This window comes from Mercenaria mercenaria, chromosome 10, assembly GCF_021730395.1.
Source record: "Mercenaria mercenaria strain notata chromosome 10, MADL_Memer_1, whole genome shotgun sequence".
Taxonomy (NCBI): domain Eukaryota; kingdom Metazoa; phylum Mollusca; class Bivalvia; order Venerida; family Veneridae; genus Mercenaria; species Mercenaria mercenaria.
In genome coordinates this window covers 22,854,674-22,868,572 of record NC_069370.1, presented here as the reverse complement: position 1 = coordinate 22,868,572, position 13,899 = coordinate 22,854,674, and the positions used below count along the sequence as shown (strand labels likewise).

The window sequence follows — 13,899 nt, the reverse complement described above, 5'->3', positions numbered from 1 at the left end:
AAAAGCTCAGGCTAGCTGAAACCCGCACGAGTTATGATACAAAAACATGAATGACACGAAATACGACGGACACCTTGTTTGACCATATTGATCGTATGTTCGGTATACGAACAATACACACATGAACGACATTCGATGATTTTATTCAAGAGCAAATCACTGTTTTTCGATTTTCATTATTAACAGAAGAAGTGAAGTCAAACGAATTATCTTCTTTTGATCGCTATAATAGTAGAATATGAATTTACACATTCTTTTATATGTTGCAACACGCGAGTCATCTTACACCCCGTGATGTAAGACGAGTTTTTCTACGAGGGGCGTTCAATATGTGATGTTACTCCGTATGTAGTTCCGTAACTGCTGGTTATTTTTAGATGCGGTTTTCGGCACATTATAGAGCAATTTATTGGAAACACAATGCTAAATAAATTATAAAAATCGGCAGGTTCAAAGCAAAAATATAATCACTTTAGTGAGGTGTACTCAGGTATACTGGAACATAATCATAATTTAGGTTTGTCCTGGGCATCCAGAGTCTCAGGAAAATAGAATAACTTGTAAAATTACAAAATTCTATCATTTTTTCTACGCGGTACAACAATTTGTGATGAGTTTGCGTTTGTTTTAAACTATTTATTGCATTTTTAATTTTACAACACAACTAAAAAATCTAAACTCGAGGCTGATTCCATTTGAAATGGGTGCTGTGAGCGATTAATCAAAGTCGTAAGAACTAGTTTCGCAATGGAGAATTAAGAAACTAGTATCAACTTAAAATACAAGAATTTTTTAAACGATGATTATCGCGCCTGACAAAATGGCAGAGGCTTATTGTACTCACCTTATCATTTTTCGAGTAAAAATATACACACTCAAGTTAAAACTCTTATAAACGTTTTTATTTCAGTTTTCATATGTTTTTGTGAAGATCATGATTTGTTTTATCTGTTTAAACTGAAAACTGAGCTATAGTTGTAGTTGTTAAATAGCAGAATCAAGGAATTGCATATTACAATCTCAATATTTTAGACATAAAATTGTCCAGTATACCCGAGTACACCTTACTTAAATGATTATATTTTTACTTTGAATCTACCGATTTTACAATTTATACAGCATTGTGTTGCCAATAAATTGCTCTATAATTTGCCGAAAACCGCATCTAAAAATGACAAGCGGTTACCGGATTATATACGGAGTAACATTACATATTGAACGCCCCTCGTAGCTCCAGCAAAAGCATAAGAAAATCCTGTCTGACATGCAAGAAATATGATTTCAATTCACACATGTTATCAAGGACTTATCTACATCTTTGATATTTGCCTGTTTTGTGTGTTTATCTTTTTCAGCGCACCATTACCACGTTTGACGTTATGACGTAATAACCGTGACGTTCAAACTTTGCAAGTGTCACACAATAACGCACAGTTTCAGCCTAGTTTGTTTAATACGAAAATACATAGGGTTATTAAGAATTTGATATAACACTATCTTTCAATGCACAATACTATTTTAAACTGATTTGTGATATACACAACGTAAAACAAATCCAAGAGGATCAATTTGAGATACTTATACTGAATGTATCGCCCTTGGTTTTGTATATGACAATGTTTTAGCAACGAACTTGAAAGGTTACTCAAGTATTTTATTTATTATTTTAACCAATTGAGAAAGAAATTTTGAAATATCAGGGTTTAATCAAATTCTACGTTGTAGAAAAAGATTTGATCCAAACGTGCAGAACTACCTTAAGTAACTGATACATAGTACTGTTAAGGTATTAAGCACATGACAGTGTATCTCCTTTTGAAGAGTATTCAATTCTAACAATAAACCTACGTTGTCTTAAATTTTTTAGGTGGGCATAGGTTCAAGCCCCACTGGGACCAAATTATTTTCCCTTTATATTCCTTTATTTAGTAAGTTTTTGCTTTCTTTTCAAGACTTATTATTGATTCATTGTGCACAAGTGGAAATGTTTCATTTGATAAGTGATTTCTTGCTGACCAAAGTGTATTTACCTCTGAAACAATGGTGGTAGAGTTAGAGTCTTTAAAAAGACTGGGTTATATGCGTTATATCCCTATTTCGCCTTTACACTTAAGATGACATACTGTGGAAGAAATGTAGTTATGTTTTACTTCTGCCCCAAGGTTATTTTTGAATGAAGCGAGCAAAGTTTAAAACAGTCCCACAGGACTCAATCTTAATTTTTCAGTGTTAGGGTTAGAATTCTGTCTCATTAAATCCTTTTATTTGAGGCACCCTAGAAAAAATGATTTTGACTGTTTTATTTTGAGTTTCATAATTGTTTACTAATAGAATGAAGTTTCTTTTGTCAAAAATAATGGTATAATGAATTCTCTGCAAACCTTTTGGACAGTGGCCATCACTTGCAATTTTGTCTCTACTTGAGCTTGAGGAAATATAATAAATTATACAAAATTGATAAAAACGGCATGGTAAAAGATCAACTTTAGAATATACCAAGCGAATGCCATTTTTTAAACATTACTATGAGGGGGTCTAATACCTTATACACATGAACATGTTAATTTCTTCTTAACATTAACTATATGTAGTAACAGTTCATACTGTCAAATATGAAAGTTGGGGCTACAATACAATACCATTAAATTTTGTTTTCAGTCGTGCTTTTCAAATTAAGGTAAATCTGCAGGTTTGGAACAAGTTCGGAACATTTTTTTGCTACAATATAGAAATTGGTTCAACCCTGATTTTCCAACACTAACGACAATACTGAAATATTGACAAATAAAAAAGATAGGGTCGTGTGTTTGATTTTTAAAGCGATCATGTTGTGTCCGTCGCCCGTCGTCGTGCGTCGTGTGTCTTGAGACATCAACAACTTGAATGTTAACACAGTAGAGATAACAATTTTACACAATCTTAATGAAACTTCGTTAGAACACCCTCAATTAAATCTCGGAAATTTCATTACTAGATCTTCTTCGTTAAAAAAACTAGGTAATTTTGTCAAATGATAGGAAAACCTTATTAATATTTTAAAGAAACACATTTTCTGTTTGATCTTTAAACTTTTTTCAGAACGTCCTCCTCTATAAAATATGGAACAAGTTTTAAACTGGGTAACCCAAGATCAAAAACTAGATTAAATCACAGAAATACATTACCAGCACTCTAGAGGCCACATGATGATTGTTCTGTTCGACCTTCATGAAACTTTCTCAAATTGATTGTCTCTATGAAATCTTGAGTCTACTTTCACTACTTTATCTTCATAAAACTGTGTTTGACACTTTTAAATCTAGTTCGGGTTCAAAGATGGGTTACCTTAGACCTTAAACTAGGTCACTAGGTCGAACCATAGAAAAACCCTGCCAATACCCTAGAGGTCACATTTTCTACTTGATATTTATAAAACTTTATCAGATTGTTTGCCTCTATGAATGTAGATAAAGTAGGAATCTTAGTCAAAAACTACACGTAGATACAAAGTCACTCAAAACACTCAAAAGGTCATATTTTCTACCTGATGTACATGAGACCTGGTTGAAATGTTTGTCTGATTTTAATCTAAGATAACTAAGCAACAAAAGAAAAAAAAAAGAACAAAAAAATCATTTTATCAAAACTTTGTAACCATTTTAGAGGCCACTTTGTCAACTTGATATCCTAAATCTGTGTGTATGAAATCTTGGTCAATTTCAGAAGTGAGGAATCTGAAGTAAAAACTTTTTTCATTGTTTGTCAATTCATAACTTACCATTAATAGTGCAGTTCACGAAATGTTCAGTCCAGTTTCCTTTCGCTGTACATGTTGTATCGCTAGCACCATGTAATGTGTAACCGGTGTTACATTCATACTTTGCTACTGACTGGTAGGTTGTGCCGTTTGTTAAATCGACTTTTCCGTTTGAGGGATTTGATAATCCTCCACAATCTGAAACAATTTAAACGAAATGGACAGAATTGTGGCAGATTTATAATAACAACCTATCGGATGTTGTTCTAGAAAGGAAGGCTTGTTTTATTTTCAACACGAAAATTAATAAATATTTGTCCACAAATGGTGATTGACAGAAATAGATGTTTTTATTAGAAATAACATAAACAGGACTTTGTCTTTTTCCTGTATAATTCAAAAACCGGGAAAAAGTATTTTTATGGTTTTTCATTCTTATATATAATCTAAAATCTATAATTTAGATTCAAGCAAATGAGCATTATGTAAACATTTATAAATGGCCAGCAGAGGTAATTAAGGTTTCCAAACAACTTCACTGTCCTTTTAGATCGCACATTATTGACACAATTTCATTCACTCTGAACGTGTCATAGTAAACTTTTCTGAAGAGATAATTACCTTCATTGACTGAAGCGTAATACTATGTATTTTAGAATTTATTGAACATTAAAAAATATATATGATATTCATTTCCTTTAATAAAAATTTTGCATGTTTGAATTTCTATTTTCCTGAAGGGCAGTACAAGAACAAATATAAATTGTTTAAAGAAGAAAAATAGCAGATTTATTTGTTCAGAGGAAGAATACAATAATACAAAAGCATAAACTGAGAACTTTCTGAATACTTCATTACTCGACAACAATTTATGAAGGTGCATATTGGACAACAGTGTGCGTATTTTTTTTATATGTGTCATATTTTAGTACTTTTGCATTATAGTTTTTATCAAATGTTGATTGTATGACGAAATAATAAGAAAACATTTAAAGTCAACAACTCAGATCTAAAATCAAGTTTGGTTCATTTACAATTTGTTGCAAATGAAAGTGCTTTATGTTTGTAACAAGAGTGTACTTTTTTCCAATTAAGCAGCAAGATCTATTTTTGTTCTATATGCGTAAGGACACATTAGCACCTTTGAGTGATGAGTGTTCAAGAAAACGTTTTATCCTTAAAAATGTATTTATTGTTCTAAACTTTATCGCTAAAATATCTTGTAAACATGTATTAGCATGAAAACTTGTATTTCTGTTTTAAAGTGTACAAACCATGAGTCAGTAAACAACACCTTTGTTGTAAGCTTAATTTTCTAAATACACATATTTTGCTTTTGTTGATATCAATTTCTGTAATACCATTGCAAGATACAAGTATTCCAACTTGGTAACATACATTTGTATCCGCTTCACAATCACATACAACAACATAATAATGCTAAAATCACTCATATTTGTACAGCATTGTTTCAAAGCCATGTCTCTTGCATCAACTGCAAATGCCAGAGAAGGAATTAACATCCTACTATCAGTTTCAACTCAAGAAATAACTTCATACATTTTACCAAGAATTACTGGTCACATTTTTCAAAGGTAATTAGAAATTTACATATGATAGAATAAATGCCTTACCGAACATATTAACTGGAATAAGGAGCAACTGACACAATATCATTCAGTTTTGGAAACAGGTTCATACCTTTGTAACACGAATGGCTGGTCTCTTTGTAATAATAGCCATTTTCGCACATACATCGGCTATTAGCATCTCTGGACTCATTTTTGCCTATGCATTTCGAATGTGTCAAACTAATGCAATCCTTGTCTTGTGAACAGCTGCTCAAGTGGACTACAAAAAAAGTTAACTATCTTGTGCACAAACATTTTTCTTTACCATCATTGGATTAAAACAGAATCAAACATGTATTACCAATTTTATAAAACAAAAGTAAGCAAACGTTTGTTTAAAATTTAAGTTGGCAAAATGTCAGTATCATAACTTTCGTACATGCATAGATACTCTGACTGTATTGAATCTTAGGCTTTAGCACTATTAAACGTATTGTTCTACAGATTCATCTCGGGCTGTAAAGAAAATAGTTACACCTGTGTCGTTTTCACGTTATTTTCAACGCCAAACGTAACTCTTCTGTTTTATGAAACTATTTTTAAACAGACAACAAACATAATAACACGTATAAGCAGTTCACAAAATAAAATAATATTTACAACAGTTTTCCAAGTTCAAGTCACTTCAAATAAAGCGACGAATTAGGCAGATTGTACGGTTAAAGCGAGTACGAAGAATGTTTGATCAATGCAACTCACCAACTGTGATTACACCGATATAACTTAGACTTCAATGAAGTATCGCTTGAAACATCATCTCCCGTTATGTTTTGAATTAGAGAAACAATCTACATATAAAGTCATGTTCGGTAGATTTTGACTTCTTTTTGCACTTTTTTATCAGATGGAGAATCAGATAGTCTTTGCACATTTCCAACCAAATACATAAAGATAGTGACAAAGCGTTTGCTAAAGTACGTTTAAATGCAGCCTTATTATTATAAATAGTCACGAACTTTGTCCTCTCACTTTTTTGTATGTGTATATGTGATAAACACTGACCTTCTTCGCACGAAATTCCTGCCAGATTACGGTAACTTTCGTCACATTTGCACACCGGTCCTACACAATCCGCATGTGCAATCTTTGTACAAGCTGCTTTCACGTGTCCATTTGTGCAATTTTGTCCAATTACTATAAACAAATTTAACTGATGACGTAAACACCTGTCTAGTATACTTGTAGTAACAATCTTATATATATTACATATATCTAATTTTTTGAAAGAAATAAGAAAGTAAGTTTTGTGTATTTAGGTGTTGTATTAAATTCAATTAAGTTGTCATTTCTTGTAAAAATACAATTTATTAATATTTTTCTTGACTGAAATATGAATATCGAAAAAATTACCACATAATATTTAAAAGGCGACAGATTCCATACTATATAATTATTGTTATTATGAATCAACAGTTCAACCAATAATTTATAGTATTTTTAAGACAACACTAAAAGCAGCACAGCCCACAAGCAACAGGCCAGAAAGAGAATATTCAATTTTTTTATGTGTACATATCTACTCTCTACCAGTATGTTTTGTACAAACCATAGCCATGTACTGGAAAAATACTAGGCCATTCTCAAACGTAGATCGAGAAAGGCACGCTTACGGAAGGCGGTCACACGAAGAAATGCCTTCGTACGATCCTTGGTAACGGATTTGTGAGCAAAGTGTCACGGGTTTCAGGACGATGTCTGTGTTATTTGCCGTCATTGAAAAGAATTAAAAAATGTCCAAAATAATACATTTTTCTACGTAATGATTCTGTCAAACTGTAGACAGAAAGTGGGATGTAAAAAAATTGGTTCGTCATGAAAGCCGTGGCATTTAATAAAAAATGGCATAAAGTGTACTTTACTATCTATATAATCTGTTTAAACGTAGTCACTTATTTGAGGCCGAAGAACACTATACTGTCAAAAATAAGCTAAATACTGAAAAGGCATATCAATACGTGAAACTACTTTTGTTTTCAATAACGGAAAATAACACAGATATCGTCTTGAAGCCTGTGACACTTTGCTATATATCCGTTACCAAGGTTCGTCCGAAAAGCATTTATTCGTGTGACCGACATCCCTAAGCGTGAAATATTTCAAACCTGATTGCTTATTTTGAATCAGTGGGCTGAAATTACTTGTCAGTTTCTATAACCAATAAACGTTCCTGTGTCATTGTTTAATCATATGTCTCTGAAAGGCAAGGCATAACTCATCCCTTTTATAAAAATGGATAGGCGTTGTAGCGAATTAAAATTCTAGAAATATTCTTCCTAGACTTATCCCACTGTTCTTTTTCAAGTTATAACATTATCAGTAAATGCTATGTTAAAGGACTTGATAGAAAGTGAGTTCCTTTTGTTTAGAAAGTTATAGGAGTGACCAAGTCTAATGAAAATTAGTGAAGAAAAAATAGATTTATACACTTTCGCAATATGTTATTGGCAATTGGAAATCTACACAAAAGACGGGCACCGTTTTATATATATCTCCTTTGTTCAGGAATCTGAATTGCTAGCTATAATTATTTTGCTTTTTTTAAAGCGAAAGATGGTTAGTAATTGGATATATGAAGCAATGCACCTAATAACAGAAGTCATTTAAACGAATCATACAAAAGAAGCATTCATGATTTTTATTACGAAATAATTAATCTATATCATAATGAAAATGTAAGCTGCATTACATCAAACTGCAGTTCAGTAGCTGTATTATATTTACCTGGAGAACAAGTCGGCAATTTACCAGACCACTTGCCTGGTGAGTATCTTTCCTTACAGGTTCGTTGAGAATCCCCTGTAGAACGATAAAATCCCAGATCACACTCGTAGGTAACCGCAAACACATCAGCGGTAATTGTAACGCTCCCGTTTGCTGGGACTGGCGGTGGAAATTCACAAACTGAAAATACAGCAACAATAATGATTTCTGCAATTTTCATCCCGAATGTAATACTGTCGCGTATCATTTTTATATAGATAAATAAAAAATTATTGCATCATCTTTTTGATTTTTTTAAATATTACTTTTGTGTTACGTTCCACTTTGCGACTAAGTATATTACGCTTCCATTTTTATGTAAATGATTAAGGAAAATAGTTTTTTTTATTTACTTTGTATTTATACATAAAACATTTTGGATGGACCTGATTTTTTCAATTTTACTTTCACGGGTTTTTGTAAATAATTCTCCGTTTTATTTCAGTTGCCCCTGGAAAGCGTTTCCCTTTTCCGCCTAAATTAGCTTATATGTGCATATGTATATCCAAAAACATAGATTTGAGTATACATTTATGCAAATGTTGGACCAGTACAAATGTGTTATACAATTCGGGTGTTTATATGAAGCACCATCGAAACTAATCTTATTGGGTTTGTGGACTTGCTGTGGCATGTATGTGTTCGTTTGTACTGCTAGGCGCTTTTCCGAAATTGATCTGGTATATTGTGATGGTGATTTAGTTCGTATAAATTCTCTCTACTATATATACGAAAATATATATAGTTTACTGTTTCGGACAAAGATAGCGCACATAAAACAGACATGTATTGACTTACATTGATTTCTTGTAGGGATATCTTTACAACCTGGCTAAAGTACTTTATCTTCTAAACGAAGATCTGAGAATGGCCCATTCACATTCGTCTTCTGTATATTTTGGATTTCCAGTATTGCTAATTTTATTTTCGCAGATCTATTTTTATTTGAACCAATCAGACGACTTGTTCGAACGTCAGAGTAAGAAAAATTTGCAGTCAGTCCAAGGTTCGAACCCGGGACCCCTCGCTTATTGAGCAAGTGCCCTACCGACTGAGGCCCTACCGACTGAGCTAGCCGGCTATCTGACATCTTACGACATAAGAATTGTAGATAAACCTTTTTAAGCTTGCAGAATGTTGTAAGTTAGGGCTAGCGGAAGGGTAGTCAGAACAAGGCTATCAATAGCTTGTTTTCAGATCCTAAGCGTAGCGTAATAGGAGATGTACTTTAGTCAGATTGAATTTCTTTATAAGCGTGCAAGGTAGGTGAAATATTGTTATATTCAAAGTTTGTAACAGTACATTTTTATTTCTGTTGTAAAGAAAGGTCTCGACTTGAAAATACGTATAATCGTAAATTGTTTATGCATTTATATACGACGTAAAATTTCATTTTATTCTTTGCGTTAGAACGTTGTTTCGATGAGAGAAATCAAGCTCTTTTTCTTTCTAAAAGTAAATTTATGTCTATGTTAGATTTTTAGATTATGTTCAATAATCGGACACACATGCGTTTAGTTGTTTACATTTCTGTTCGATTATCGCATACAAATAATTGTTTTCATGTTCTGTTTGTTCGATGATAAAAGCAAAATGTATTTGAATATCGCACATACTTTGTTTTTAACTATATTTATATGTCCAATAATCGAAGACATATATGATACATTATTGTACATATGCGTTCAATAATCAAAGAAATATTTGGTACAAACTTCTAAAAGTGTGGTCAGTAATCGAAGACTCATTTAATGCATGCTACCTTATGTATTCGTTAATCGAAGACATAACAACCTTTCATAAAATTTATTATTTAAGAAATAATAAGTTCCCAAACGTGGTTAATTGTAGAATTACCCGTGTTTTGAGTTCTCATGCCTAAGAATATATCACGAAGGCCGTAGGCCTGAGTGATATATTGCTTCGCCTAAGAACGAAACACTCGGGTTATTCTGCGATTAAACACACTTGGGAACTTATTATTTTGATTCTAACACGACATACTAGAATCAACAGTGTTAGAAAAAATGGTAACTACTTTTACGACCGATTATCGAACACATGTAGCAGTATGTATTAATATGTATTCGATTATTGAACATATATAGTAGCATGCATTAAATAAGTCTTCGATTATTGGACACACATTTAGATGTCTGTACCAAATATTTTTTCGATTATTAAATGCATATATGCAGTAATGTATCAGATATGTCTTCGATTATTGGACATATAAATATAGTTAAAGCAAAGTATGTGCGGTAATCAAATACATATTGTTTTTATCATCGAACAAACGTAACACGAAAATATTTATTTGTATGCGATAATCGAACAGAAATATAAACAACTAAACGTATATGTTCGATTATTGAACATGATATAAAAATCGAACATAGACACAAATCTACTGCCACATAAAATCGTTCTGTAATCATGGATGACCGTTGTTGTCATAAAATTTGAACGTAAAGTTTATGTTTACGCCTTCTTCCTAGCTTATTCTTATGAGTATTGGTATATTGAATATTTATTTGCTTGAGAATCGGACTGCAATTATATTTGATATCTTATGTATATATTCGTTATATTTTTGTTCCCCGCCCCAATGTTTTATTTTTTATATCTATTAACTTTTTTTGGGGGTGGGGGTGGGGGGGGGGGGTGTTACCATTGTCTGCTGACCCAGTGTCACCTCACAGGATTGTCATTTAGCATGTGAAGTTGTGCACCTGATGTTTTAACTAGGATTTTACACAGCCACACCAGACTGTAATGGCCATTGACTTAGTAAAAAAATATACATGAAAAAGCCCTAAAAGTTTGTGTCGTGTGTATCTCAAAAAGGGTTTAACTTAGGATTACCAAACATTATAGGTATAGTATTCAGCATATGAAGTTGTGCACCTAGGGTTTTGTATGAGATTTCACTTAGCCAATCTTTGACTTAGTCAAACAAATGCATTTAAAGGTGGACAATCACATTGGCATCATTTTGTGACTTTTAAGGAATGGTCTCCGCCCGTACTTCCGTAACAGGTGGCCGCTCTATATAACTTAAACCCCTTGACGGATTTTTATGAAAATTAGCTCAAATGATCACCTCATCAGGACAATGTGCAGAACTTATGAGTCAGCCATGTCGGCTCAAGGTCAAGGTCACAATTCAAGGTCAAACGTTTGAGTATTCAATTTTGTGTCCGCTCTATATCTCCTAAACCCTTTGAAGGATTTTCATGACACTTAGGTCAAATGATAACCTCATCAAGACAATGTGCAGAACATAAAAGCCATATTGACTCAAGGTCAAGGTCACAACTCAAGGTTAAACGTTTGAGCCTTTCATTTTGTTTCCGCTCATTATCTCCTGACCCCTTGAAGTTTTTTCATGAAACTTGGGTTAAATGAACACCTTATCAAGACTTTGTGCAGTACTTATGAGTCAATCATATGGGCTCAAGGTCAAGGTCACTACTCAAGATCAAGGTTTTGAGCCTTCCACTTTGTGTCCGTTCTGTATCTCCTTAACCCTTAAAGTATTTTCATTAAACTTGGATCACATGATCACCTCATGAAGACGATGTGCAAAACTTATGAGTCAGTCATGTCCACTGAAGGTCAAGGTCACAACTCAAGGTCAAAGGTTTGAGCCTTCCATTTTTTTGTCCGCTCTGTATCTCCTAAACGACTTGAAGGATTTTAATATCACTTAGCTGTAATATTCCCCTTATCAAGACGACGTGCAGAACGTAGAATTCATCCATGCCAGCTCAAGGTCAAGGTCACAACTCAAATGTTTAAGTTTCCACCCAGTACCATCAACCCTTTCACTATCATAACAGCGATAGGGTATATAGCTGTCTTTCAGACCGTCTTGTTTCATTTTTTATATATTCTGTTAGAGATCTTTTAAAGAAACAAAAAGACCTATTTCATTAAGTTTAATCCTTACTGGAAAAGTATATTTTACTTTTCGTGAGATTTTTTTAATTATCCCCCTTTGATATAATTTTTTTTTTAAAGTGGACTATTGATTTAAATTTCATTACAATATCTAGTTTTACATTTGCATTTGACAGATATTGGGATAGTTCAACCACCTGAAACAAAAGGCAAGTTTTAAAAACAGCGTATAGCTTCGGAATTCATCAATTTTCTATCTGTCTTGGTTGCGCAACCAAGGTAGTCAAAGGGAGATGGTAATAATTTTATAAACTTGCATTTCTATTGAATAATTGGCAAAATATATACTTGCCAATGCAAATCTTTGATACATTTAATACAAAAGTGCTATATTCATATTATTCCTAAACAAAAATGTTATTAAATTCACACTTACGCTGAAATTACACTATCTTGGTAGGGCAACCAGGATAGGAAAATCAATTTTTAAAAATACTACCATTAACAATCTAACATTTATTACAAATACAATGAACACAAATAGTTGTTAATAATTTGAACGAATACATAGTTGACCAAAATCTGATTAACCATTTTTAAGGCATAAAGTTTGTACGGCACATATCTTAAGAAGTATTTGACGTATAAGCCGGTTATATTACTAGAAATAATGTCAAAACCTTAAACTAATTTCAACATAAAACTTTGATGATTTATAATCTTATATATATATGCTTCACGTGAAAAAAAACACAATCATTTAGATCGGAAAAGTCATACGTAAAAAGTTCGTGAAGGGTCGGCCGAACATAGTTTTCGAGGCAGGAACATTATGTTACATCAGGATTTGGAATATGTAACATATTTAATCTTTTCATTGGCAGTGTAAATTTTAACAAACTAAATACAACGTCAACATACCTTTGCAGAAATTACACGATTTACGACAGGAAATCAGTGCAAATTCTTTGAAATGTTTACATAAGTCCTTATAGCCTTTCTCACAATTTGAGGATTTATCCCTGCAGTCAGACACATCTGAAACAAGAATTGTACTTGCGAATTATCAACTATAGTTTCGAACGTATTTTGTAGCGAAACATAACTTTTAAAGTAACCGTTTGCATTCAGTACAAATGTACTACATATGCTTTTGGTGCATATTCGGACAAAATAATTTTTCATTCAGTTGAAATTCTTAACCATGATTGCATAAATTTTAACCAATTTTCCAAGGCAGTAAAAGTATATCATTCATTTCGAACGATATAGTAAATAAGCATTTAGAATTATCTGTAAACTAATATGTATAATTAACTGTCATAAAAGGGATGCTCTTTTGGTCATATTTTTATATATTGTAAATAATATATAATATGTCGGCTTGATGAAAGCAAATAACTTACTTTTTAGTAGTTTGAATACTAAACCTATCATCAACCACTAACATTTATAACACAACAATGTTGCTACGATTATTACTTGTTCACTAAATTGATTCAGCCTCAAAACTAAATATCTCGTAAAGTAATCTGATATAGCTGGAAATATCAAATTCTACATGATTACAACAAGTTTAAAAAGTTTATTTCATATATCCATTAGGTCATAGACCAATGTGGCAATTTTAGAACAAATGACATGACGGACATGTACATATGATATAATTTCATATTTGCACTGAATTATACAATTGTAACGAATATGTTTGTATGAAACATAAGTTGTCGCAATATGACATGAATCAAAATTTGCAGTAACCTAATGTACACAGTCATACTTGTAACGTTACAACACAATTTGTCGTACATTATACATATATTGCAACAACAGAACGATTGAGGCGCTTTAAAAATCTACAATGTGATT

At 32.5% G+C, this 13,899-nt stretch overlaps 1 protein-coding gene across 1 annotated transcript in view; it reads right to left on the bottom strand.

Annotated features, from left to right (window-relative positions):
- The window catches only part of LOC123560918 (uncharacterized), a 62,474-nt gene that overhangs the window by 33,123 nt on the left and 15,452 nt on the right, over positions 1–13,899 (bottom strand). The window contains exons 2-6 of the mRNA XM_053516818.1: positions 12,952–13,068; positions 8,089–8,268; positions 6,370–6,501; positions 5,438–5,587; positions 3,758–3,934 (exon numbers count right to left, since the gene is read on the bottom strand). Coding sequence (XP_053372793.1) covers positions 3,758–3,934; positions 5,438–5,587; positions 6,370–6,501; positions 8,089–8,268; positions 12,952–13,068 — 756 coding nt within the window. The remainder of the gene's footprint in view (positions 1–3,757; positions 3,935–5,437; positions 5,588–6,369; positions 6,502–8,088; positions 8,269–12,951; positions 13,069–13,899) is intronic.